We start from the raw sequence: 26,686 nt of genomic DNA, 5'->3' as shown, positions 1-26,686 counted from the left end.
CTTCGACTGGCTAGGGGGTCTGGGCAAAGGCAAAGCTCAGACTTGAACCGCGGGTCAGCTCCTTTTGGAGCACTCCCTCACTCGGCGCAGGGCGTGCAGGGTTGAGTCTGTTCGCCCCGCCCGCAGCCAGGGAACACCCTGGGGCTTCCAAGTGAAAACCGCCTCTCTGCCGCAGGAGCAGGGAGGCCAGGACTCTGTCTGCAATGGTGGCGGGGTCCTGGTGCGCGCTCTCTGCTCTCAGGGAGTGGCTGGGAAATACCTGGCTCTCTAGGCGCGTTTCAGCTGGGAACGTGCCGGTGTGGGCGAGCACAGACTGGAGCCCAGGAGTCCAGCCGCTCCTGGAACACTGTCTCTCTCGGCGCAGGTCTGCGGGACTGAGTCTGTTCACCCCGCCCACCGCCAGAGAAGTTCCTGCGGCTTCAGAGTGAAAACCGCCTCTCTGCTGCTGGAGCAGGGAGGCCGGGACTCCGTCTGTAATCCCAGCTCCACTTCTGAGTTGGATGAGTTTATTTCCCTGAACTACAGATTTCAAGTTACTGTGGCATTCATCAAAAATACAAATCGTATTTACATGGAATTTTATATGATACAATAATTAAATTATATTTGGTTAACTTTTAATTTTTATCTTTTATCACTTTTAGTCACTAAAAAATGAAGATTAACCACTTAACAGTTTACCCCAAGCGTCACTTGGGCAGCACATTTGTTTACATACTAACTATCCCAAGCACGGCTCAGACAGCTGTCATTTCAACTAGGTGATTCTTGTATTCAATTAATTTGATTAAATTGTCATCTTTTATTTCCTGTTACATTATCTTATAAAAGCTAATTAAAAATGCAATTTTTGGTCATCCTGTATATAAATAATTGGACTGGTAAGTAGTTAAATCACTTATCAATCAAATTTAGCTTCTTGATTTCATTAATAAAAAATAAGGAAGAATCTTAATCATGCTTTGTATGGAAGTTTCCATTCAAGCTATTATAACAAAATACCAGCACAGTTATGGAGCCTAGACGCCCAGATCAAAGCACTGACCAATTTTGGTGTCTGGTGAGGGTCTACTTCCTGGTTCATTGACAGCTCACTGTCACCTCATATGGTAAAAGAATCAAAGTACTGTAGTACTGTGGTTCACCTACTTAATTCGTCCTACCAGTCTAGAAAAGCCATGTTTGTGTTCGTGCAGGAAAGATGGCCATGGTCATACTCCTCCCCCAGTGTAGAGCTCACAAACAAAACAAAATTTTACCAAATGAGGGGCTGGGGATTTAGCTCAGCGGCAAAAGCGCCTGCCTGGCAAGCGCAAGGTCGCGAGTTCGGTTCCCAGTACCGGAGGAAAAAAAAAAAAAAAACAAATTTTACCAAATGATTATGTTTGTGAGGCAAATTGTGCACAAATAAAAGTGTTTGTGAACTGAGGTATCCCTCTTTCTGGGTTGTCTTTTATAAGTGGATTACTTCTCATTCCTGAGGGTTCTACCCTGATAACCTAATCATCTCCTAAAGTCCCCTAACTTGGAGGCTAGGATTTCAACAGATGAATGGGGACATAAGAGGGGAGTGGAATATTCAGTCCATAGAAAAAACCAACTAAAATCTTGTTGTTGTTTTTTTTTTCAGAGTGGACTTTTGATTATAATGTGAGTTATGAGAACATAGTGTTCTAAATATATGGTCTGAACAATTCCTCATGACTTTATTCAGTATCTTGTGTATCTAAGGAAGAACTTTGCTTGTTTTCATTCCTGCTAGCCCTGCTGGAAATGAATATTTTTTTTAAATGGAATTTTATCTTTTAAACTTGTAAAACTTTATATTAATTATGGGATGATACTCTGATTTTCTTCCCTATCAGTTAAGAACTCTCCTTTCTTTATAGAATTTAGGAATAACAAAAAGAACTAACTCATCTTTGTGGTATTTTCTTTTTTTTTTCTTTTTTCTTTTTTTTCTTTTTTTTTTTTTTTGTCATTTTGAGACCGTCTTGTTATGCAATTCAGATTGGCCTTGAGCTCACTTTGTAGCCCAGGCTGGTCTCGAACTCACAGTGTTCCTCCTGCCTCAGCCTCCCAAGTGCTGGGATTATAGGCGTGCACCACCAGGTCCGGCTTTTGTGGTATTTTCTAAATTCATAATATTCAAATGAGTAATCAGATAGGTAATAGGAATGTCAAGATAGGTTCTTTTTTAGGTCAAATAAAAAGAGCATTTTCAACATCAAAATTATCCTGAATTCACATACAACCAGTTTTTACACCCTCTTTTAGCATTTTATGCAAAAATGAGCTTTATCTTTATTATTAATCATCTCTATTAGTAGTCTGTTAATAATGAAGATGATTAGATTTCAACTTTAGTTAGTGGATACATTGGATTTTATACTACAGTACAAATCAGGGTACTGTTTGAGACTAGAGAGTGGAAAAGTTGAGGACACGTCTAAGCTGAGTCTTATGTTTCTTACTTGGGCGAAAGTCAGACTAAAGCCGCTTTTGGAAGTAGAGATATACAGTAGGCCACTGGATATCCTCTTAGAAGTCAGAGAGCAACCTGAATGGTAAACAGTGACTTGGCAACAATTGAAGAGGATAATTATTTGAGAAAATCTAAATGTTGAGAAGAGCCTTTTTATACAGCCTTGTTACACAGTCTATACATGGCCAGTGTGACAGTGGTAATACAGGATAGCACTGGCAATTAGAGGCACTAATATCAAAGTCTTGTATTTTTTAACCTGTAAATGTTGGAGGGTCATTCAAGGATTAGACTTATAGCTTTGAATTTATCATTGCTATTTCTAATTATTTGAGTTAATAATTTCAGAGGCCCATTAAAGTCTAGGGACTAGTAAATGATTTTAGTTTCTTATTCTGAAATCATTTTAAATGTTCACAAACATTGTGAAAAGTAGTAGAAAATTCTTGTATAAATTTCATCTAGTTTCCACTAATGTTAAAATTCTTTATAACCATAGTTCAGCAGAGCAGAGGAATCGCACAAGAGAGGAATCAGCAAGACTGTATAGAACACCCAAGGTCATGTGTCTGTGAGCCAGACACATCCAGGGTGGTGTTTTACTAACCTGCTAGGCATTTCTCAATCCAGTGAGGTTGAAATGTACCAAAGTGAGTGTAAAAATTGGGAATTTCGATGGGCCAAAACTGAGGGTTACTAGACATACAGGAACGCAGGAGCTTTCCATTTACATGCCAGATTCAGGCCTAGAGCAAAAATAGTAATTTTTTGTATAGACCAAGCCCCTAAAAAAGACTGGTACCTCTTACTCCATGTGTTTCTGTCATTCTTAACTAAACTGACGGGATGGGGGCAGGGCGGAGTTTTTTAAGAAAAAAATGTCTTCAAACAGGAAATGACTATAGGATGCTGGAAGACAGATGCTATCAGCAAATAAAAATAATTGTTAGACCCACATTTTTTCATTTACTCAAAACAAAAATGGAGAAAAAACTCTTTAAGATCAGATATCTGCTTGTGAGTATTAAAAATCAAAATAGAACTTAAATAAGGAAGTTTTTCAATACTTGTGGGAGATACAATGATAATCAAGTGAGACCCTCACCTCACTCTCCCTATCCTGACCTCTCTGTGTGGAGGAATAACATTTTGCTCTTTGGGGCTTTAGGAAACACAGTTATACATCGCTGCTGTGGACACCGCCTCTGGCTGTGGGAACCACACTTTCGAAGGGCCATTGACAAACTGGAGCATGTTCCGAGGAAAATGACCCAGGTGGTGAGGGAATAGGAAACCATCTTACATGAGAAACGGTTGCAGGAAGCAGGAGATGTAGCCCAAGAAGAGAACTTTAATGAGAAAGTACTACAGAGCTGCAGCTTTCAGATTGCAGAAGACATCACAGAATTCAGTTTCATTATACTCTGCCTTTTGGAGCCTCTCAGAACGAGGGCCTCTGTGGGAGAGAGGTGGCACCTCAAAGAGCATGACACAGATCAAAGCCAGGCCAAAAGGATGGTCGTCACTGCAGGCACTGAGTAAGCCATATATTCCTGGAGTTACCAACAGAAGGTGTCATAACACTTGCTCATATCATACTTCTGTGTGCACCTTTCCAGATCTCCCATGGTCAGTATCTTTCTTCCTTGGTAACCTTGTAAAGTTGAATAACCTGCCCTTGAGCTTTTTACCTGTGGAGTACTTTCACTGGGTTCCGTTGTGTTCATGTCTGTCTCTCACTACCTTCTCAAACCTTTCAAACCTAATGTATCCTTTTTATATCACATCCTTTCCTATCCTAAAGTGAAATTCATAGTTAATGTAACCTGCTTTTGCACATAGTTCCAAAAATGTATACTATAATTGTAATAAGGAGAAGAAAGAAAAGTATAATTGTAATAAAGAATACTATAATTGTAATAAAGAGAAGAAGTAAAAGAAAAGCAATTTGCAATCAAATACACGTTTTGTAAAATGCAGACAACCAGGCATGACCTCACAAAGAGATAGGCGGATTCATACACATTGTACAGATACCTCAAACACTATAAGCAATTTTGCTGCTTATGTGCATGAAGTAGTGGCCTAAATAGTGAACAGATCTTGGTAAAATTCCAAACTAAACAAAATATAGTCATAAGTCAGTTTCCATGGAGGCTTTATTTGGGACAATTCAGTATATATGAAAACTACGCTGAGATATTCTTGTAACTGTGTGTCAAATAGAACTAGGTTGTAGGCTGAGACAGTTGTAAGTGGATTATCACCCAAATGAGTGTTCATGGGGACATTTGAAATTGAGGACGGCAGCAAGACAGTGCTTTGTTATATTGCCCAGTCCCAAGTTTGCAGAATGTCCGTGACCTTGCCAGCATCTGCTAAGTGTGAGTAGCATCCCTCAGTCACAGTAGCAGTCAGGAATGCTCCTGTAACTCCTTACATATTGTTCCCACTGAGAGACAGACTATTAGTACCTGATTTCCGGGGAGGTGGAACCCAATTTTGTTCCTCTTTTAATTTCCTTAGCACTTCTTTTGAACCACATCTTCTTTATCCATTCCATGGTTGATGGGCCCTTGGGCTGTCTCCAAGATTTAGCTATTACAAACTGCTGTTATAAACACGGGTGTGCGTGGATCACTGTGGTATGAGGCTTTGAATTCTTTCCCCAAGAAGGGGAATAACGGGTCCAATGGAACCTCCAGTTTTCACTTTTGAGGAATCCCCACACTGATTTCCACAGTGGTTGCACCAGTCTGTATTCCCACCAACAGTGGAGAAGGGGTCCTTTGGTTCCTTTGGTTCCTTTCTCCCCAGAGCGCCCTCCCCCAAGCTTTGTTATTGGTTGATTTCTTGATAGTAGTCATTCTTTCTGGAGTGAGGTAGAATCTCAGTGTTGTTTTATTTGCATCTCTCAAATGACCAGTGATGTTGAACATTCTTTCATCTGTTTAATGGCCATTTTTACTTTTTCATCTGAGAAGTGTCTATTCATTTCAGATGCCCAGTTTTGGATTGGAGCTTTAAATCTGGACGGGGGTCTGATTTTTTTTTAGTTCTTTATATATGTAAGATATTAGTTTTGAGGAAGAGCAGGCAATTTATTTCCCCACTCTGTAGGTTGTCTCTTCACTCTATGAGTGGTTTCTCTTGCTGTGCAAAAGATTCTTGGTAAGGTGAGATCCCAGTTGTTGATTCTTTGTGACAGTTCTTGTGCAGTTGGGGTTTTATTCATAAAGTCTTTGCCTACACCTATGTCTTTAAGAGTTTTACTTATTCTCTCCCCCAGCAGATTTAGTGTTTCTGTTTAAATATTTAGATCTTTGATCTGTTTCCATTTTAGTTTAGTGCATGGCCAGGCGTGGTGGTGCACGCCTGTAATCCCAGCATTTGGGAGGCTGAGGCAAGAGGATTATTGTGGGTTTGAGACCAGCCTGAACTGCATAGCGAGACCCTGTCTCAAAAAGACCCCCAAAAAAGTATAGTACATGTTGGGAGATATGGGTCTAATTTTAGTCTTTGGCATGTAGAAAGCCACTTTTTCCAGCACCATTTATTAAAGAGGTGATCTTTCTTCCAGTGAAGGTGTTTGGTCCTTTTGTCAAAGATAAGGTGGATGAGTGTGTTTGGAGTTGTTTCTCCATTTTCTAGTCTGTTCCATTGATCCTCAGGTCTGTTTCTTTGCCTGTACCATGCTGTTTTTATCACTGTAGCTTTGTGTTATAATTTCAAGTCAGGGGTTGTGATGCCCTGTGCCTTGCCTTTGTTTCCTAGAATTGCCTTTGCTATTCTAGGTCTCTTTTGGTTCCAAATGAATTTTAGGATTGTTTTCTCTAATTCTGTGAGGTATCCTATTGGTATTTTGATCAGGATTCCATTAAATCTGTGTAATAATTTGGGGAGTATGACCATTTTCACTACATAGATTCTTCCTACCCCAAAACAAGGGATGTCTTTCCATTTTCTGATATCCTCTTCAATCTCCTTTTTTTAGAGTACTATAGTTTTCAATGTAGAGGTCTTTTACTTCCTTCATTAGATTGATTCCTAAGTATTTCCTTTTTTGGATGCTATTGTAAAAGATGTGGTTTCCCTAATTTCTGTCCTAGTGAGTTTGTTATTTGTGTACAAGAATACTGTTGATTTTCGGTGGGTGATTTTGTTTCCAGCTGTGCTACTGAGTTTGGTTATTAAATCTAGAAGTCTTTTGTGGTTTTTTTTTTTTGTGGGGGGGTCTTCTATGTAGAGTATCATGTCATCCTCAAATAATAATAATTTAACTTCTTTCTTTCCTGTCTTTATTTATTTCTTTCTCTTGTCTAATTGCTCTGGCTGATGTTTCAAGAACTATTTTGAATTGAGTGTGGTGATAGTGGACATTCTTGTCTTCTTCCTGATTTTAGAGTGAAAACTTGCAATATTTTAACTAGTTGTATAATGTTGGCTATTGGTTTGTCATAACTGGCTTTTTTTTTTTTTTTTTTTTTTTTTTTTTTGTCTTTTTGAGATAGAGTCTTGCTCTGCAGTTCAGGCTGGTCTTGAGCTCACTGTGTAGCCCAGGCTAGCCTCGAACTCACAACTCCTCCTGCCTCATCCTCCCCAATGCTGTGATTACAGGCACATGCCATGATACCTGGCCTCATAACCGGCTTTTACCAGATTGAGATAAAGACCATCCATTCCAGTTTTCTGTAGGTTTTTTTAAATCATGAATGGATGTTAGACTTTGTCAAATGCTTTTCCACATCTATTGAGATGATCCTGTGTTTTTATCCTTGGCTGTGTTAATACAGTATATTTATTGACTTATGTATGTTGAACCATCCATGCATGCTTAGGGTGAAACCTAAGCATGGTATATAATCTTCTTTATGATTTGCTTCATTTTCTTTGCCAGTATCTTATTGAGGATTTTTGCATCTGTGTTTATCAGAGAGATGGATTGTAATTCTCTTTTTTGGGTGAGGCCTTCTCTGGGTTTAGTATCAGGGTAGTACTTGCTGGAATGAGTTTAGGAATATTACTATTCTTTCAATTTCTCTGAAGAGTTTGAGGAGTAGTGGCATTAGATCTTCTCTAAATTTCTTGTAGAATTCAGCAGTGAATCCGTCAGGGACCTGCGCTTTTCTTTGTTGGTAGATTTTTAATTACATGTTCAATTTCATTGTCTGATTGTGGTGGATTGACAAGTGGTCAACTTGTAACACATAGCTGAATTGAACCAGTGTGGTGCTGGGTATGGGAGGCCCACCTGAGGATTGTTGGCAGCAGGGTAAGAGGCAGAACCAGAGAAGAAGAGAGGCTGGTGGGAGATGGTAGAAGCTATTGGGAGCCTGTTGGAAGCTGTTGAGAAGCTGTAGGATACTGTTGGGTTTTTTTGGAGGAGTATGTTGTGCTGACTTTCCTGATGAACTCAGCTATTCTCATTCCAGTGAGAGGAGGAGCTCAGGACCTCACTGTTGCCGAGGATGGCTGTGATACTTTTCAGGAGAGCTCTGGTTCTTACTTTGAGCGTCACTTCCTGGCTCTAGTACAGATCCTTCAACTTGCTAGCACAGATCCTTCATCTCACTGGCACAGACCTTCTAGCTTCCACCACTGACCTTTGGGCCTCCCCAGTACAGATCCTTGAAACAGCCCTGTATGAGACATTGTCATGGGCTATAGGCCTACAGCTGGACTCATGGGAGGCACTGTTATGAGCTCTAGGTCTTCAGCTAGACTCATGCAGGACATTATTGTGGGATCCAGGCCTTTGGCTGGATTCTTTGGTCTATAGTGTGTGGACAGATTTCCTGCACTTTCTTGTATATGATTCTTTGGGTGAGTATTATAAAATAATCTTATAAAATATGTGTCCTGTATTATATTGTTCCCCTTGCAAAACCCCAAACTACAACACTGATATTGAATTATTTAGAATCTTTATATCTTCTTGATTCATCTTTGGTAATTCATATGTATCTAGGAATCTGTCCATTTCTTCTGTATTTTCCATCTTATTAGCATACAGGTTTTGAAGTAGGTATTGATAATCATCTGAATTTCTGCAGGATCCATTTGATCTCACCCTTTTCTTTCCTAATGGTATAAATTTGGGTCTTTTCCTTCCTTTTTTTGATAAGGTTGGTGAGGAGTTTGTCAGTTTTATTTAATTCTTCAAAACATCAACTCTTCAAATCATTGATTCTTTGTATTGTTTTGTTAGTCTCAATTGCATTAATTTATGCTGTAATCTTTTTAATTTCCTCCTTCCTACTAGCTTTGGGCTTGACTTGCTCCTCTTTCTGTAGAAGCCTAAGGTTCAACATTAGGTTATTTATTTGAGCTCATTATATTTTTCTGATGTGGTAATTTACCACTATAAATTTCCCTTATAGGGCTGCTCTCATGACATCCTATAAGTTCTAGTATGTTGTATTGGCATTACTGTTTAATTGTATAAACTGTAGAAATTTTTCTTCAATTTTATCCAGGATTCATTGGTTGTTTATGAGGGTGTTAATAATTTCTATGTGTTTTTGAGGTTTTTGTGGTTTCTTTTGTGAATGACTTCCAGTTTCATTGCACTATGATCTGATAATATGCATGGGATAATTTCATTTCCTTTGCATTTACTTAAGCATGTTCTATGAGCTAGTATGTGATCTGTGTTGGAGATCATCCTGTGTACAGCTGAGAAGAAGGTTTATTTTGATGTTGTAGGGTAGAACACTCCATAGACATCTACTAAGTCCATTAGTTCAAAAATTTGGTTCATTTCTGATATTGTTTGTTGACTTTTTGGTCTAGTTGATCTGTCTATTTGTGACAGTGGGGTATTGAGGTCTCTCGTTACAACTGAGTTAGTGCTTATTTGATTTTTCATGTCCCATTAATATTTGTTTTGGGGGCTGGGGATTTAGCTCAGCGGCAAAGCACCTGCCTGTCAAGCGCAAGGTCGTGAGTTTGGTTCCTGGTACCGGAGAAAAGCAAAAAAAAAAAAAAAAATTTGTTTTATACAGGTCGGTGCCACTGTATTTGGTCCATATATATTTATTGTTGTTATTGCTTCCTCTTGGATTGTTCCCTTTACAAGGATGTAATGCCCTTCTTTGTCTCTCTTAATCAATCTTGGCTTGAAATTCACTTTGCAAATTGGATAGCTATCCCTGCTTTTTTCTGGGTTCCTGTCACATAGAATATTGTTTTCCATCCTTTTACTTTGAGTCTGTGAATTTCTTTTTAAGTTAAATGTGTTTTTGTGGGCAGAATATTGTTGGGTCTTGTCTCTTGATCCATTCTGCCAGTCTGTTTCTTTTTTTTTTTTTTTCTTTTTGAGACAGGGTCTCACAATGCAGTTCAGGCTGGTCTTGAGCTCACTTTGTAGCCCAGGCTGGTCTTGAACTTGCAGTGATCCTCCTGCCTCATCCTCCAGAGTACTGGGATTATAGGCATGTGCTACAATGCCTGGCCTAGTCTGTTTCTTTTGATTGGTAAATTGAGACCATTTACATTGATGGTTATAACTGATATGTATTGACTTATCCTTGTCTTGTTATTTTCCTAACTCCTCTGCTTAATTACTTGTTTTGCCCAGTACTTTCATTCTGTTGGGGCTCATGGAGTTGTAGTCTTCATTATCTCTTTTTAAAATGTCCTTCAGAACACTTTAGAATGCTGGTTTGGTGGTTACAAATTTCTTCAGGTGTGCTTTTTAGTGGAAGTATCTTATTTCCCCATTGATTTTGAAAAATACTTTTGCAGATACATCAACCTGGCTTGGAAGTTTGTTTGTTTGTTTTTCATGCTTAAAATACTTCAAGCTCTCCTTGACTTGAGGGTTTGTGTTGAGAAGTCTGCTGTGATTTTGATGGATTTTCCTTTATAAGTGGTTTGTCTCTTTTCTGTAACAACTTTTAATATTCTGTTTTTGTGTTGAATTTCTGGAATTCTGACTATTATATACCCTGGCGTAGTTTTTTTGTATTATGGTTTATTGGAGTTCTATATGCCTCACTTATGTGTACGTCAAATTCTTTTTCCATGCTTGGGAAGTTTTCTGCCGTTCTGTGAATAGGGTTTTTTTTTATGTTCTTTCACTATCTCCTGCCTTTTCATTGACTCTGATCAATCTTTTTTCTTTTTTTGCATCATCTAGCAGCTGATGGATTGATTTTTTCATGGTCCCTTGCTATTTTTAAGAAATCTTTTCATTATCACTAACCATTATCCTATCTTCTAGATCTGATATTCTGTCCTCACATTGGTTCTTTTTGCTGTGGTACTTTCAGTAGAGTTTTTAATCTCCTGGATATCTGATTGAATTTGTTTCGTGGATTCCATTCCTTTCCTGTGTTGTGCAATCATGTTTTTCATCATTGTCCTAAGCCCCTCTATTTTTTTCCCTGTATCTTCTCTAGATTCACTGAACATGCCCTTCATTATGGTCATCATCTCTGAAGTTATCTGAGAAATTCTTTTTGATTTGATTCTTTCCAAAGCCTCATTCATTTACTTTGTCACATTGTTACTACTTCAGAGAGTCTAGGTAGGTAGCTTTTGAATTGTTCTACCTCATTGTTCCCTGGATTTGCCTTTGGCAAGCTGGAAGTCTGTGGTTGCATCTTGCTTCAGTGTCTTCTCATTTTATATTTGTTTTTAGTTTAATTCCTGTTTTGATACTCATAAATTGTTTACGGTATGTATCTTAATTGCCAGTATCAAAAACCCTTAGGAAATGACTACTTCTCATACATGTCTTCCAGGTTTACCTGGTTTTAGGGGTTTGAGTCTATTTCAAAATCCTGCCTCTTCAATTTATTGGGGATGAGAAATTGCTGCCTATATGGGCTAGCCCCTGCTTCTTCAGCACTGGCCTATCATATTATTTATGACCCTTAGGCAATCTCAGTCTTGGCATACAAAGAAGAACCACTGATTAGAACAGTTATGTCACTTTGGCTAAAGTAGTACAATCAGTAATAACAATAGCATTAAACATAACCTAGAAAATGACAAACTATAGTAACTAGTAATTTTCCCCCTGTTATACTTTGTGTCTAGATGTCCCCCCAAAGCCTCATGTAGTCAGAGGGCTTTTTCAGAGATGGCTGAATCTAGAATGTGTGATGCTTGGATTAATGGTTGGGATTAGTAAATCAATCTACTGAATGGTTTGGTACAGTTCTGGCTATGGTTAAGGGTTTAAGTGCTACACCTGCCCTAGGGCAAGTAGCATGCAATGTAAGGAACAGAAAGAATCTTCTCTCCCCCGCCGCCGCCTTGGTTGCTTTTGTTGTCTCCCACTGCTATAAGTTATTGCCCCTCTGCCATGGGCCACCTTGCTTTGGAACCAGGCAAGTGTGGACTAAAAACTCCACAAACTGGGAGCCAAGTAAACGTTGGTACTTTGTCACAGCAGGGAGAAAAGTAATTAAAACACCAACTTTACCTGTATAAACAGGATTTGTAGTTATATAACAAAATCTAAAACAAACCAGAAAATTCTGTACTGTAAATGTCCCTTCAGTATGGCAATTTTACCCTCAAGGGGAGAAAATTTAAAAGGGTTTAAGGAAAAAACAGAGAAGTAGAAGAAGAGAAAGGGACTAGAAGCAAGGCTGAAGGACAAAGAAAGGTTATGGAAGCTTTGCGAACTGGTGAAGAAGACAGGAGAGAAAGAAAAAAGGAAGAAACAAACGAGCAGAAGAGAACAAAAAAATCAACAAAAAACTAGAAACAATGTTCTCATTGGTATAAAAACAAAACAAACAACAAAAAAATAGAAAAATAAATAAAAATAAATAAAAAAGCAAAGAAAGAAAGCAAAGCAGAAAAGAAACCTGTCCGTTTCGGGTGTGTCTCTGCTGTGTCTGGTTGGCAGAGAGGACAGGCAGAGCCCAGACCCTCTCAACTGATCCCAGCTGCCCAGCAATAGCGTTGCGGTGGTGGTAGACAATCCCAGCAGATCTGGGCCTTTCATTCCATGAGACTCAGGCTGCTTCTGGTGTATGTATTTAAGCCTGGGACCCAAGTTTTTCAGCCGTAGCACTCCCGGCACCTCTTGCTGGCTTAACTCATCTACTCCTCACCCTGACGTTTGGAGCTGACAGACGGAGCCAGCTCACAGCTGCTCTGAGTTCTGACTTCATTTGGCCCCTTTCCAAAATAGCTACTGGCCAATCACCCTCTCCCAGGTGTCTCACCAGCCACTGCCGTCCACACTGTCCACTGCTCCATCCTGCTGGTGCATTTCTCTGTGGGGTTCTGTGGGTTTGCCCGCAGTCACCATGCCTCTGCAGGTTTGAGCATCCCCTTCCATACCACAGCTACGGCCCAGGAAGAAAGTGCCTCTCGCTGCCTCCCTCTTCTGCACTGTGACCCTCTCTTCACTTTCCCCTTGGGCGCCAGTTCCTATTGCTGATCCTTTCTGGGTCTCAGAGGCCTACTTCACTCTTCCTTTTCTTCCTCACATATTCCAGCATCTAGATTCCAAATACTGGAAAGGCTGTTTCTCTACTGCTCGCCATTCTGCCATCTTCCCAGAAGCCTCAGTGTTTGTTAAAGTAGGAGATTCAGTAGAAAGGATTCCCAGATGTCCCTTAAGTGATTTGAACTTGTTTTCCAAAACTGAACTAAAGTGTCTTCCTGTTCCCTACCCCTGCTTCCAATCTATTTACCTCCTCAATTCTTGGTCTTCACTGTTATAATAGTTGTCTGGTACATTGGCAAAGACCTATAATCCCAACACTTGGGAAGCTGAGGCAGGAGCATTGAGAGTTCAGGGCCAGCCTGGACAAGATAGTGAGTTCAAGACTGGTCTGGATTACATAGTGAGACCCTGTCTTAAGCAAACAAACAAAAAATTATGTAATAGTCTAAAAAGCTGGCAGCTGAGGGTTCATCTCCCCTACCACCCATGTCCAGTAGGTCACCAGGCCATTTTCCTTCTGGCTGAAAAAACCTTCACTGACTCTGACCTTCTCTGTTATGCTCCAGCTCCATTTTTATGTTCACCTAGGCTGTCTTGCTGGCCAGGTTTCCCTGCTTCCACCAAATACACCACACTCTGAACATTCTGTAGACAGGGTAAGCCCTCCAGACTTTGCACATGCAGTCTCTTATAGCTAGAGCAGTGGTTGAGAACCATTTAGAGCTTTCAGTGATACAAAAAGGTCATCTATTTTCTCATTTAAGCCTTTTGGTACATTAAAAGGCATTAATTCTTCAACATTTATGTAAAAAAAAAAAAGCACCTGGACCTTTGGGGTCTGTACCCACTGTGGAAAATTACCTGCCTGGAAGCATATGTGCTTTGGATCTTGACTTGTGTCCTCCCAAATGGGGAGTGTGGAGAGTGCGCCTTCCTCGTCTCTGGGATGGTGAAGCAACTCACTGGTGATGGTGCTGAGCCAATCCCAGGAACCTTCCTGCAGTTCGTTCACTTTCAGTTGAAAATATATACTCTTACTTAGCCTGTCTCAAATGTTTCCTTGCTTTACAAAAGTTTTCTATGTGTTCTAAGTGCTATTTGCACATTAAAACTGAATGCTAAATTTTAAAACTTCCATAGTTAATACTCTGCTAAATGTTTAAAGTCTGACATTTAATCTCTGTGAACTGGAACACTCTGATTTCACTGTTTTCAGAAGTAAATGTCACTCTAACCATCGTTGCTTTCACTCACACTTAAGCGCTTTCATCTGCAGTGGGTGCAGTGTGTCAGAGAATTCTTTGTGTGCCACTCCAGCAAGGGGAAAAAAAGACTAAGCCCAGCCTTTAAACAGGGCAAAAAAAAAACTGCTTGGAAGGCAAAGACAACTCTGTTTTTATCTGGTGTTTGTGAACACACAATCCTGTGTTCTACCAGATACTCTTTCAAAGCAACTGTACTAGATCAGTTACAACAGTCTTACTGAACTCAGACACAGATGCCAAACAGCTTCCCCCTGTTTTGTGGCTGAGATGGGGAAGGGATAGCAGATACCACCATTGCTTTACTTTAACTTTCGCCTGCACGGGGAATCTTGTCAACTGTCTTGTCAAACTGTTTTCAAGCAGGGTGTTTATTTCTGAGTCTGAAGGCTACTGGAAGCAGGCCAGCTCTCACATTACCTCATTTTGACGTGAAATAGAAAAACTAATTTGTGATTGTTTTCGTAACAAGTGACTTATTCCTGTTCTTTAATCTATTTCCCCTCTAAATTCTTTGTTTGGACGTATTTTTTCTTTGTCAGCATTTTGTAGCCAGGAGTTTCTTATATCTGCTCTTCTTCTTACCTTCCTCCTGTCTCCTGACTCTCTTTGGGCCCTCAGCCTCCTTTCTTGGTCCTCAGCGCCTTGTCCCCCCTTTTGTGCTCACCCAGGGCCATGCTTGGCTGCCTGCCTGTCTCTCCTCTTCCGTGCGTTGCCTACTGCTGTAGGACCGCTTGCGCTACTTTTCCACATCTTCTAGGTGCCTCCGCATGTACCGTGATGTAACTGACAACAAGCTGACATGCTGAGCTCATGCCGCACCACTGTTGTAGCCAAATGGATTATCAGCAAAGTTTTTAAATTGAGTTCAGGGTCCTTTGTTTGAGGTAGTTAATGGGTACATCAACCAGTGTTTCCAGTTTCCTGGCAGCCATATTGAAGCATGAATTTGAAGCCTAGAAATAGAATATCATACAAGAAGCCCTGAGGTCTGAGGGGTAATAGCTTTGTAGCAGAGTACTTGCCTAGCATGCATATAGGAAACACTGAGGTCAAACTTTAGAAAACCGTCAGCTATTTTGTCACACATGGATTCAAGTCCCTACTCTGTTACTTATTATTCATGTGGTCCTGAACAAATTAGTTCATTCATTTAACAAATGGTTACCATGTGCCTATATTTGTGCCTTGCATTTGGCTTATAGAGGAACTATGAGCCCTCTGTCTTCCCCTCTTCATAACCAATTCAGAAATAAGATGTGAAAATCAGATCATTGCTTTATCAACTGATAAAAGCCAGACTGGAGAATGTGGCTTATATATGCGGCTATCATGGGCTTACTTATACTTCTCTCTTAAAAATTACACTGCAGGCTGCCGATGATCTTCTCTGCCCAGCACTCCAGTCAGGATGTAGAGGATGGACACATGTTAAAGATAGGTGAGCTAAAGAAAAAAGGGAGAAATTACTCAGAAGGGCTGGCTAAACTGAACACCCTCAATCTGTCCTATTCCATTGACCAAGCAGGCCCTGCTTTTCCTCTAGGGAAAAACAGTGAGAAAGACGAGACAAGACTCTATTCTTCCCACCTGGGACCTGGAAATTCTCTTTCCTCCAGGGAAAAAGGAACTCCAAGCATGACACTTAACCAGTTATTACCATAGTACGCAGAATAAATATGGCTAGCCTGTTCTCAACTGTAAAATATGGGTAATTTTAGCTACCTTCTGTCATGGCTGAGGAGACTACAGTGAAATGATACTCTGTGAAGAACATACGTGTTAACTGCCATTGTTTGGTCCTGAATCACCTGAGTGAGAATTAGGAAAATTAGCCATTGAGTAGGCATAGTATATATTTGTTACCCTCTCATCCTTGCACTTGAACCTCCAATCTGGTCATTTCCCCTTCCTCACTCCTATTTTTGTTTTGTTTTGTTTTGTTTTAATGTGGGAATGATGGTCCTAAAGCTTTTGATTGCCAGTAAGTATGGGTTGAATTAATTACTATTGGTCAAATCTTTGGTAATGCTGGTTTTTGTGTTCCGGAATCATTAGTTTGGACAAAGAAAGCTTTTGGAACAATTAAGTCCTCTTTAGAACTACAAAACTGGTTATACCTGAATGGTTACCAAAGTACAATATGTGGCTATAAATAGGTATTATTATATGAGAATATATTCTTGATTCCTCACATTTATTGTTGTTATATTAAATTGACCAATACGTATGTAGTTTTTTTAATCATATAGAAAATAACTCAGGTGATGCTGAAACAACAATAATGAAAAACAATATAGATAGCTTAAGGAAAGAACTTTTAATCCAGGATATTTAGGCCTTTTTTTTTTTAAGACAGCAGAAGCCATTGAAGGTAAATAATCACATGAGTAGATGTATTTTTGGAAAAAGTCTTCTGGCAACACTGTGGAGTGTGAAGTAGAGGAGGGGATGAGGCTGCAGAAGCTGGTAGGAGGCTTAGGTGAGCAGATGAGAGGGGAGATGGCCCGCACCTGGTAGGGATCAGGAGCTCAGGGTCAGGGCAGGGATTTAGATCTTCAGAGTAGAATAGGTAGGATTTGGCTGAGAAGGGGAAAGGAAAAATTAATCAGATAGAAGGCCTGTTTCCTAAGATTGGATTTAAGATTTCAAGTGACAGTAGGCCCCTACCTAGCCTAACAGAAGGTTGCCAGAGAGAATCCAGGCTAGGAAAGATAGTTGGAGTTGAAGAAGAGACTAGTGAGAAGTACTGAACCAGTCCCCCGCGGGAACTAAGTGGCAAGGGAACTCCTAGTAGGGTAAAGCTCCTGGGAATGGTGTCACACGGACATTTGCCTTTCCCTGGCTAGAGAGACAGGGAGAAAGGGGAGGAAAAAAAGAGGGTTGGAGAAAAAGAAGTCATTACATAGGGGAAATTTGGGGCCTACATGCTTTCAAGAATACCAGCCTACTGTAGACTCTCCTGCCTCATGTTTAATTATATCACACCATTCAAATAAAGCACACGAAGTCCCATTTTACTTAGAAAACTTAAAAAAGTGCAAACTCCATGTTTTATATTGTGAGCTATGTCTTTTTTTTAATTCTTAAAATTGCAGTATTCTTTTGCCTTAAATTTCCTGGGGTTGAGAGAATTTGATCCTTGGAATGAGCGCTATGTCCCTTTATTAGGATATTGTAAAATCTTTTCTTTTTAAAATCCAGAGTCTAAAAATAGTGAACAGAGGTTAAATGAATACTCTTCCCTGCAGGGTGTAATGAGAAGGAAAGAGAAAGGTTTCATGGCTTTAGAATAGTCCTTCCTTCTGTCACCTTTCCCTGTCTATATATTGTCCACACGTTTTTATTTACTGGACTTAGCACCCTGTGCCCCTCGTAGTGTAGATTATTGGGCACATCAATGGTGAGCATGTGCTTCTAAGTGGCTTTTTCTTTGAAGTACTGGAATCATACCCAGGGCCTTCAAACTGAGCTGTAGCCCCAGCTCTTCTTTTGTTTTGAGTCACGGGTCCAGTAAGTCTATAAATCACCTAAGCTGGGCTTGAAACATGCAGTCCTCCAAGAGTGCTGGAATTTCACCGTGCGGCTACTTTTAAGTTTCTATAAGTAGTTCATAAAACAGTGAAAAACTGTTTTCTCCACTTGCTTAAAGATAAAAGCTCTTCCCTCTATTTCATAGTTTTTAGAGACTCTCAGAATTAAAACATGGAATATTTAACTAATGGCATGATGGAAAAAGCTTTTTGGGAGAGTGTAAACTGGTACAGCCACTATGGAAATCAGTGTGGAGATCCCTCAAAAAACTAAAAATAGAAATTTCATTTGATTTAGGTATACCTCTCCTGGATATATTCTCAAAAAGTTAAAGATGTCATACTGCTGTGATAGTGAAACTTTTACAGCTTTCAATGATACAAACAGCCTGCTGCAGCACATGTGACATAGGTTGGCCACCACTGCTGTAGTGATACGTGCATACCCATGTTTGTAGCAGTGCAGTTCATAGTTTCTGAGCTCTGGAAACAGCCCAGATGCCCATCAGCAGACAGATGGATAAAGAGAATGTGGTAGATATATACATGAAATACTAGGCTTAAAGAAGAATAAAGACTGATTTGCAGAAAAATGAATGGAACTCAATACCATAATGTTAAGTAAAATAAGTCAGAAATAGAAAGTTAAATATCACATGATTTCTCACAAGTGGGAAACCTAAAATAGGAAGAAAGAAAAGGAAAGAGGGAGAAAGGAGAGATGGTAGGCAACAAGCGACTTTCTGGACATGAAGAAGGACTGGGGGGAGGAGGGTGTGGAGGGGAGAAAGGATGGAAAATAATCAAGATATAGTACATACATGTACCAGTTACCCAAAACAAATGGGACTGTTATGTACTGCAGACATATGCTATTTGAGAAAAGCTTTTTGTTCACATTTGTACAGTTTTTTCTAAGGTATTATAATATTAAATAGACCAGGGGCTGGGGATTTAGCTCAGCGGCAAAAGCGCCTGCCTGGCAAGCGCAAGGTCGTGAGTTTGGTTCCCGGTACCGGAGAAAAACGAAAAAAAAAATATATATATATTAAATAGGCCAATGTTTGTAGACACCCAACAAAGAAAAAGCAATTTCTGCAGGTTTCCCTGGAAACTTTTGTTGGGTACCTGTTTTATGCAAAGCATATGGTAGGGGCTGAATGCAATACTGCACTTCTAGATTATAAGCTCCCTGATGACTTACTGGTCTTCCCAAGCCCCACTGCCAAGGAAAGTGTGGAGTACCACTCCAACTTTTTACACATATTAACTCGTTTAATCCTCAGGGCACCTCTTTGAGTTAGTTATTTGCCATTTTAAATACCACTTTGCAAATAAGAAAGCTGAGGCATTAGAAAAAGAACAGCTTGCCAAAGTTTGAAGACTGGGCTGCAGAAATAAGATTCAAACCCAGATAGCCTGAGGCTGTAGCACCCAAACTGTAATCTTTATATTTTTGCTGCCTTTCTGCTCAGAACAACCATTGAATCCATGAATAAATTTCATTATAAAGACATAGGGGTGACACAACCCAGAGTGATGGGCTGGGCTAGTGGTGGTTACTAGAATTACAACATGGATTTTAACACGTCTGCGTATAATTAACATAGAAGTTAGTGCCTGTCACACTTGTGAGCGCCTTGCTTCTGCTGCCTTTCATGCCTTCCCAATGCCAGCATTTCTCCCAGCCCTGAGTTTCTAACACACCATGGAGGGCTGGCAGGGAAGGCTGGATGGGGTTAGACAGCCAGTGAAGGTCATGGGCAACAGTGAGCTAGTGGCATTAGACTGTGCAGCACTTTTTCTCCCAGGAAACACTCTGTCAGACCCAGAAAGTGTGGCTTCATCCTGGTTAAGACAGCTTAATTTTATACCCTAGAATGGACTGTCTAAATTCTTTAACAGAATTTTATTTTAAATCTTACACTGAGAAGTCTATCAGTAAATAGCTTGATATACATTATTTGTCCTGTGTCATGGTTTGTGTCTGGATGTCCCCCCAAAGCCTCGTGCAGTCATGGGGTGGGCTCCCAGAGTTTTTGATTGACTCATGGTCCAGTGGGATTATGGGTGTGAGTGCTGCACCCTCCATAGGGTGAGTAGCCTGCATATAATACAAGAGAGCTGCTGCTCTCCTGCTTCTGCTGTTGCTGCTTTTGCTGTCTTCCACCGCCATGAACTGTTGCCCTCTGCCATGGGCCACTCTGCCTTGGAGCCAGCTGAGTATGAACTGAAACCTCCACAGACTGTGAGCTAAATAAACTTTTCCTTCCTTAATTGTGAGCGTCAGGTATTTTGTCCCATCAGCAAGAGAAAAGTAACCGAGACACCCTATTAGTTGAACCACACAAAATAGAGGTTTGTGTCCCCCCCCCGCCCCCACCACCTTTTTTTCCCTGAAAAGAGAACCCGAGAGCTTGCTGCCCCAGCAGAAGATGCTGGCCCCGCAGTATCCTCAGCAAGATTGAAAGGAGGAGGAAAAACTGAAATGCAGTCAAAAGAGCCACTGTTGATCTTGAAAGAGCATCAGCCCTACAATGGCCACGAAGATTCCCTTCCCCCTGTAGATCTCAGATCCCTTTCTGTATTTGCTGGTATTTGTTGTGAGGCAGCACTAGTCAGAGACCAAGAATTAATGGCAGCAAGTACACATTTGGGACTTGATGTGACCTAAGTGCTTTGCGGATAGTGCCTCACCTAACCCTCACTGTGACCCCATGGGGAGGGCACCCCTCCAAACCCTCACCTGACGTACGGAAGTGGAGGCACAGAGCGTGGAACAACAAACCTAGGCCACACAGGTAGGAAGTGAAAGCGCCGCGCGGCAGCCCCACACAGTCTGCTTCCCCTGCCCATATTCTCCCTAGACTGCCAGAACCTCAGATACTACATTTGAACTGCAATTAGGCAGAAATTATTGTTTCAAGAAACAGGGGATCCTTTATTTGAATTAGAAGACCTGGAGGTTTAATATTCTTGCCCAGTGGCTGAGAATCTCTTAACAAAATTTGGGTTTTGGTCAGACGTGATATTTCCCAGATTACTGGATTAATAAACTTGCTGCTCCTACTGTTAAGACTGCTGTGGCAAGCCAGAAATAGTGGCATATGCCTGTAATCCCAGCACTCTGGGTGGCTGAGGCAGGAGGATTGCAAATTTAAGCCCTGCCTGGTCACCTCATAAAAGAAGAGCTGGAATTAAGCTTAGTATGAAGGCCCTGGGTTCAATCCCTAGTACAGAAATAAAGACAGAGAGAGAGAGGGAGGAAGGAAAAGGAGGGAGGGAGGGAAGGAAGAGAGGGAGGGAGGGAAGGAAGGAAGGAAGGAAAGGGAAGCATGGAAAGGGAGGGGGAAGGGAAGGGAAAGGAGGGGAGGGGAAGGAAAATGACAGGGAAAGGAAAAGAAAGGAAAGGAAGGGAAGGGAAGGGAAGGGAAGGGAAGGGAAGGGAAGGGAAGGGAAGGGCAGGGAAAGGAGGAAAGAAGAGGAGGAAAGGAAAGGAAAGGAGACTACAACTGTTCTGGCAGAGGCTTCATTCTAGCGCTGTGGACAGACTGAGCCCCACCACCAAGGCCCTGCTTACCCAACCATCCGTCACCTCCCCAAAGCCCCAGGTTATAGCGCCAAGAATGAGCAGCAAACCATACTCCACGTGCTCTTTCAGTAAGGCTGGGGTGGGTACCTTGACGGTTAAGATGACTTTGAGTAGCGGGGAATATGGTGCTTTTCTTCTCCGCCTCCCTATTAGTGTCTTGCTATCCCACTGTCCTCCAGTACCTTCTCTGGATCATGTCCCTATCCTCTAAATACCATCAGCTACTGCCTTTTAAAGCATCAGCAGATAATTAAAAGCTAACTCTTAGCATTTAAAGTAGACTTCCTCCCAGGAATACTTGCTTTCTAAGAGATAATTGTAAGTCTGACCAGCAGAGGAAAAGGTGTTCTTTTTCTGGCAGACTTGTGCTGTTGGGAACTCTTAGGCTTAATGAGTTGCAAAGCTCCTTCAGAGGAGTTTAGCAGGGCTGCTTGTCCCCAGAGTGGATTTGAGGAGGGTAAGAGAAGAGAGGGCATTTGTTCACCAGCAGCAACACCTTCTCTCACTGCTTGCCTTCTCCCTGAGCACACACAGATCCCTTCTGCAGGAATGAGTGTAGACCAGGAGGGTCATACCTGAAGATTGCCAGCCTGTGGTAGAAAAGCGGAGGTGAATGCAGGAGAACTGTGTTATCTCCAGGAAGGCATTCACAGCAAGAGTGAGCTGCCTGCAGCTACAGTCTCCTTTAAGTTAATTGGGGTTGGAGCCAGACGTCCTCAGCTGTGGCCCTCAGACAACTCAAGTAAACACCGAAAAGCAATTGGTTAATATTAAATTTTGCTCGGAGCCACTTTGTATTGGTCTTGAACAGGAAATCATCACCTTGACCATTAGTTCTCCAGAGAATAGGAAAACAAAAAAGATTGTTTCCTCAACTGAAAGTTGAAACAGCCAGGAAGGTTGCAAAAATAATGTTTAGGTAGCCTGACAGTGATTTCTAATGGTGCTGCTGAGCAGGCATGGCCTGACCATTCTGACAAAGAGTTCCACTTTTTATTTTATTTATATATGTATTTTTCTGATAGAACATTAGAGCAGGAAAATGAAATACCAACCTAGGATGGACACTGGTTTTTCATATAAAGGCAAAATAGCCAGTTTTGAAAATGAACACATTAAGTTGTCCTTTATGTTATGGGACTTTTTCACCATGTTATGGTCATAGACTTGCAAGGCCATTTGGCTACAGGCTAAGGAGTATGTTACAGGGACACTGAAGATCCAGAGCAGGGAAAGTTCTGGAATGTTTCAGTCATCTACCACCTGAGGAAATCCAGAAAACGCCATTCCTGGAAATACTACCTTCTATTATTTTCTCAGGCAAAAGATAAGACTGGAAGATAAGGAGACAAAAGGGTATAACTAGATTATTCTTAAAAGGTATTCTGGAAGAGTGAGTAAATCATGCCGGATCAGTGTGGTGCCTGTGACAGGGTGACAGGCCTTAAGGACAGGATTGGAAGAACCCATGTAATCACTCCGTTTTTCCTAAGACTCTGCCCTTACTCTGACGGTGCTCTAAAAGTTTGAAAAATGCCTCTGGCATGCTATTTTACTTTTGGATGGAATATAATAACAGCTATTTATTTACACTTGGTCATGAGCTAGGCTAGTGGTGGCAAGATCATGTCATTTGTGCTGCAGTGAGCTACTCATATAATTGAAAGCTCTAAAAGATTCACCATCACAGAGCTAGGTACTGCTTTAAATGCTTCACAAATGCTATTTAGTCTCTGTAGCACCACTCTTGAGCAGATGCTGTTTTCCAAATTATATTTGCTTCTGGTTAGACTACCATTCTCCATCCCTTACACTGTCTGCCTTCACACTTCAGACTTCTAGGAAGAGAATATGTTGGAAGCAATTATTTACCTACCCCTAAGAACCACTAGAACTAATCCCAAATCCCATCTTGCTCTCTTTACATTGTTCACTAAAAGAAGCTCACCCCTGGGATATAGTTCCACTTAAGAATAACAGCTCTGCTTATCCATAACCCATCTCAAGCTTCCACTCCTCCCCAGGCCCCCAAGCTCTGCCCATTGGCTCCAGTAACCCAGTCAGCCAGCTAAAGCTATATTATCCTTTCTCCTGCCTCTTGACCTCATCAGTATCTAAGCCTACCTAGAATCTGTAATACTTCATCAGATATTTACTTACGAGTCACTTCCTCTGGAGGACTTTTGTCCTTCATATCACCCTGTTCCCTTACCAGTTCCTCATACTGGGTCAGAGATGCTCATATCATACTTTTGTAATGCAAATATGTACATTAGCATAACAGTAGCTGGGTATGAATACAGGAAGCAGTTTTTCTGTTCACCCACTTGATACAACCAATGGCAAGGTGTATAAAATGTGCATCAAAGGGTAAATGAGTAAGTTTTACCCATATTATGTGCCATGTTACATTTTTATATATTTCTAATTTTTTCATTAAATGCTTTTGTTTGATTTTTCCTATAGAATTTGCCCAGTTGAATACAATGTCAAATGCAAATCTGCTTTTGCAACTTTGGGAAGAGGTTGAAAGTGAATCATCAGGTGACTCAGCCACTGATGATGACTTGAATTATGTAAGCCAAAGAAGTTAGCAATATGTAGAGATTTGACAGATAAGAGATATGACAGAGAAGTACAGAAGGAAGACCTGGATTCAGATAAGGAAGAAAACAGTAGTGTAAATAAATATTTCACTAGTCAAAATGCTGCAAAATGGTCACATATACCTGAATGATTCAATGTTAGAACTAGGTCAGAAAATGTTGGGTTTTGGCTAGTGGTGAAACCCCTTGGACAGAATGTCCACACTGTGATTCAATGTTGGAAATTGTTTGTAACAGACAGTATGCTACAAGATATTTTGAAATACATAAAAGTGAAATACAAGAAAACATTCTGTACTTATCAGTAGTAATACTTAAAAATATATTTATCATGACTATCTGAACTAAAAGCCTTTATAGAAGGACTTTATCATTCTAATCATCAGAGTCTAAAGGATTTATGGAGAAGTGACAGATGTGGCATTGAGAACAATAATGACAATGGAGATTTGATTTCCTTCAAAATTGCCTACTTTTGATAATAAAAAGACCCATCAAGAAAGAAAAAAATCGGCATTTTGGGCTGCTCTTTGCTCATTTGTTGAAAGCTTTGTTTCAAACTGTCGAGCAATTTATACAGCATCCAAATACATGGTAACTGACAAACAACTTCCAGCATTTTGTGATTGCTGAAGCTTTCAGCAATATATTCCAAGTAAACCTTCCAAATATGGTGTAAGAATATATGTCCAGTAGATGTGAACACATTTTACACCTTGAATTTAGAAATTTATCCTGGAACTCGGCCACCAGGTCTTTCTTTGTGCAGTAATAAACTGTATGACTTCGCAAACAGACTTGTTGCATCTGTTTCAAAAAGTTACCCAAATGTCACATTCAACAGTTGGTTCCCTAGTTACCTGTGATGTTACAAAAGAAGGCCAGTTGACCAGCATGGGAACTGTTCGCAAGGACAAAGCCAACATTCCTGAAAAAATGTTGCAAGTTCATAATAGAGAAATGTACAGTACAATCTTTGAATTTCAGAAAACATTGGCCTCCTATATGGCAAAGAAAAGCAAAGTCATATTGATACTGTCCACAGTAACCTTATCATCGTGGTGATAGGATATCACTATGCACCAGCACACCAGCCTTAACATCATGGTGTAAGTGATGATAAAATTGAAAGTCAGGCTAGGTGTGGAGGTGCATGCCCGTAATCCCAGCACTCAGGAGGCGGAGGGAAGAGGACCCGGTAAATTCAAGGTCAGACCGTGGCACATACTTAGTTCAAGGCCAGCCTGGATTACATAGGGAGAGACCCTGTCTCAAAACAAAGATTGACAGTGAATCTTCAACACAAATGAAGCCAGAAATAGCCACATTTCACAACAAAATGAAAGGCCAAATAGATATTGTTGACGATTTAAACAGCAACTGTGATGTCACTGGAAGCACAAAACATTGGTCAGTGGTTGTGTTTTACTTGATCCGAAACGTCAAGCATAAATAATTTCATACTTCAAAGAAAATAACAAGCACAAAATATCACAGAGAAATCTTCTTAGAGGAGTGGACTGAAATTAATAAATGATAAATTACAACAGAGGAAGAACAGTATGTATCTGCCCAAAGAAATCCTCAAAAGAATTCTTTTGCAGACTGGTAAACAGGCAGCTGAGACATCACAAGAACCTCCTAAGAAAAGTGCCTTAGGTGTGATAACTGAAGTCAAGATTATTTTGGTGGCAGAGTTTTATTTGTATTGTCATTGTAGTTCACTTAAGAGTTTATTTCTGCTATTAGTTTTTAGATTTAGTAAGCAGTTGATGTAGAAAATATTTATTCTGAACACTCAGTATATATTTGAAATTTTATTTTATTGATATTTCACTTTCCTTCTAAGTGGACACTGTGTAATGTAATAGGAAGCCACCGACAAAAGAGGAAGACAAGAGCGGTGACAAGCATGACCTGCCAAACAGGAGAGGAAAGCTGAGCACATGTGCGGTCTCTGTCAGCGATGTTTGTGTAAGGAACATGCTGTCAGGTGTGAAGACTGCCTTAGGGGTGATAATTAAAGATGATTTCTGTGGTAGAGTTTTGTTTGCATTTTCACTGTAGTTCACATAGTAATTTATTTTTGTTGGTTTTTTTAGATCTTGTTAGCAGACAAACAGTTGATGCTTATTCTACACACTCATTGCCTATTAAAAATTTAATATTTTATTGATTTTTATTTTCCTAAGTACACATTGTTTAAATAATAAAACTCATGAAATTAAAATGAATAATTCATCAATAGAGATACTCCCAAAAAATACACCCATAACACGACTTTTCTAAAAATTTGCTCTGATGCCCATGGGGCTGTCCTGCTCTATATTACCTGTTTGTGTTTGTATGTGTGTCTTTTATTTTTTTAATCTACCCTCTGAAATGTAAATTTGTGAAGGCAAGTTCTTTTGTTCACTAACATATATGTCCCTAAAGTTTAGAACAGTACCTGGCATATTATCTTTGCTTAATGAAATATTTCTTGAAAGAATGATTCTATAAATGGAGAAACTGAGACATGAAATAGATAAGTAAATTGTTCTAGGTCACAGCACTACTAAGCAGTCAACCCAGGTCAGTATAATTATGAAGCCATAGCCCATACATACTATGCTATTCAACTTCTTAAAAAATTTTTAAGTTGTCATATGTTTATTCAGTTATGGGGTACAGTGTTAAAATTTGATATATCTATATATGTTTAATGATCAAATATTATTATTTTCATGTGCTGAGAACTTTCAAACTCTTGTCCTGTAGTTATTTTGAAATGTATAGTTGTAGCATATGCTTG

At 40.2% G+C, this 26,686-nt stretch overlaps 1 protein-coding gene across 5 annotated transcripts in view; it reads left to right on the top strand.

Annotated features, from left to right (window-relative positions):
• Positions 1-26,686, top strand: part of Alg14 (ALG14, UDP-N-acetylglucosaminyltransferase subunit) — a 111,355-nt gene that overhangs the window by 74,970 nt on the left and 9,699 nt on the right. The window contains exon 5 of one of the 5 annotated variants that reach the window (XM_013516480.1): positions 15,535-15,602. The exons of 3 other annotated variants lie outside the window; for them this stretch is intronic. In XM_013516480.1, the coding sequence (XP_013371934.1) occupies positions 15,535-15,602 (68 nt within the window). Of the gene's footprint in view, positions 1-3,653; positions 4,168-15,534; positions 15,603-26,686 lie in introns of those variants that run through there. One more of the 5 variants, XM_013516481.1, reaches the window with a different exon arrangement.

The sequence above is a fragment of the Chinchilla lanigera genome, unplaced genomic scaffold (genome assembly GCF_000276665.1).
Source record: "Chinchilla lanigera isolate Chin_1 unplaced genomic scaffold, ChiLan1.0 scaffold00034, whole genome shotgun sequence".
In the NCBI taxonomy this organism is placed as follows: domain Eukaryota; kingdom Metazoa; phylum Chordata; class Mammalia; order Rodentia; family Chinchillidae; genus Chinchilla; species Chinchilla lanigera.
This window is presented reverse-complemented; position numbering and strand designations above follow the sequence as displayed.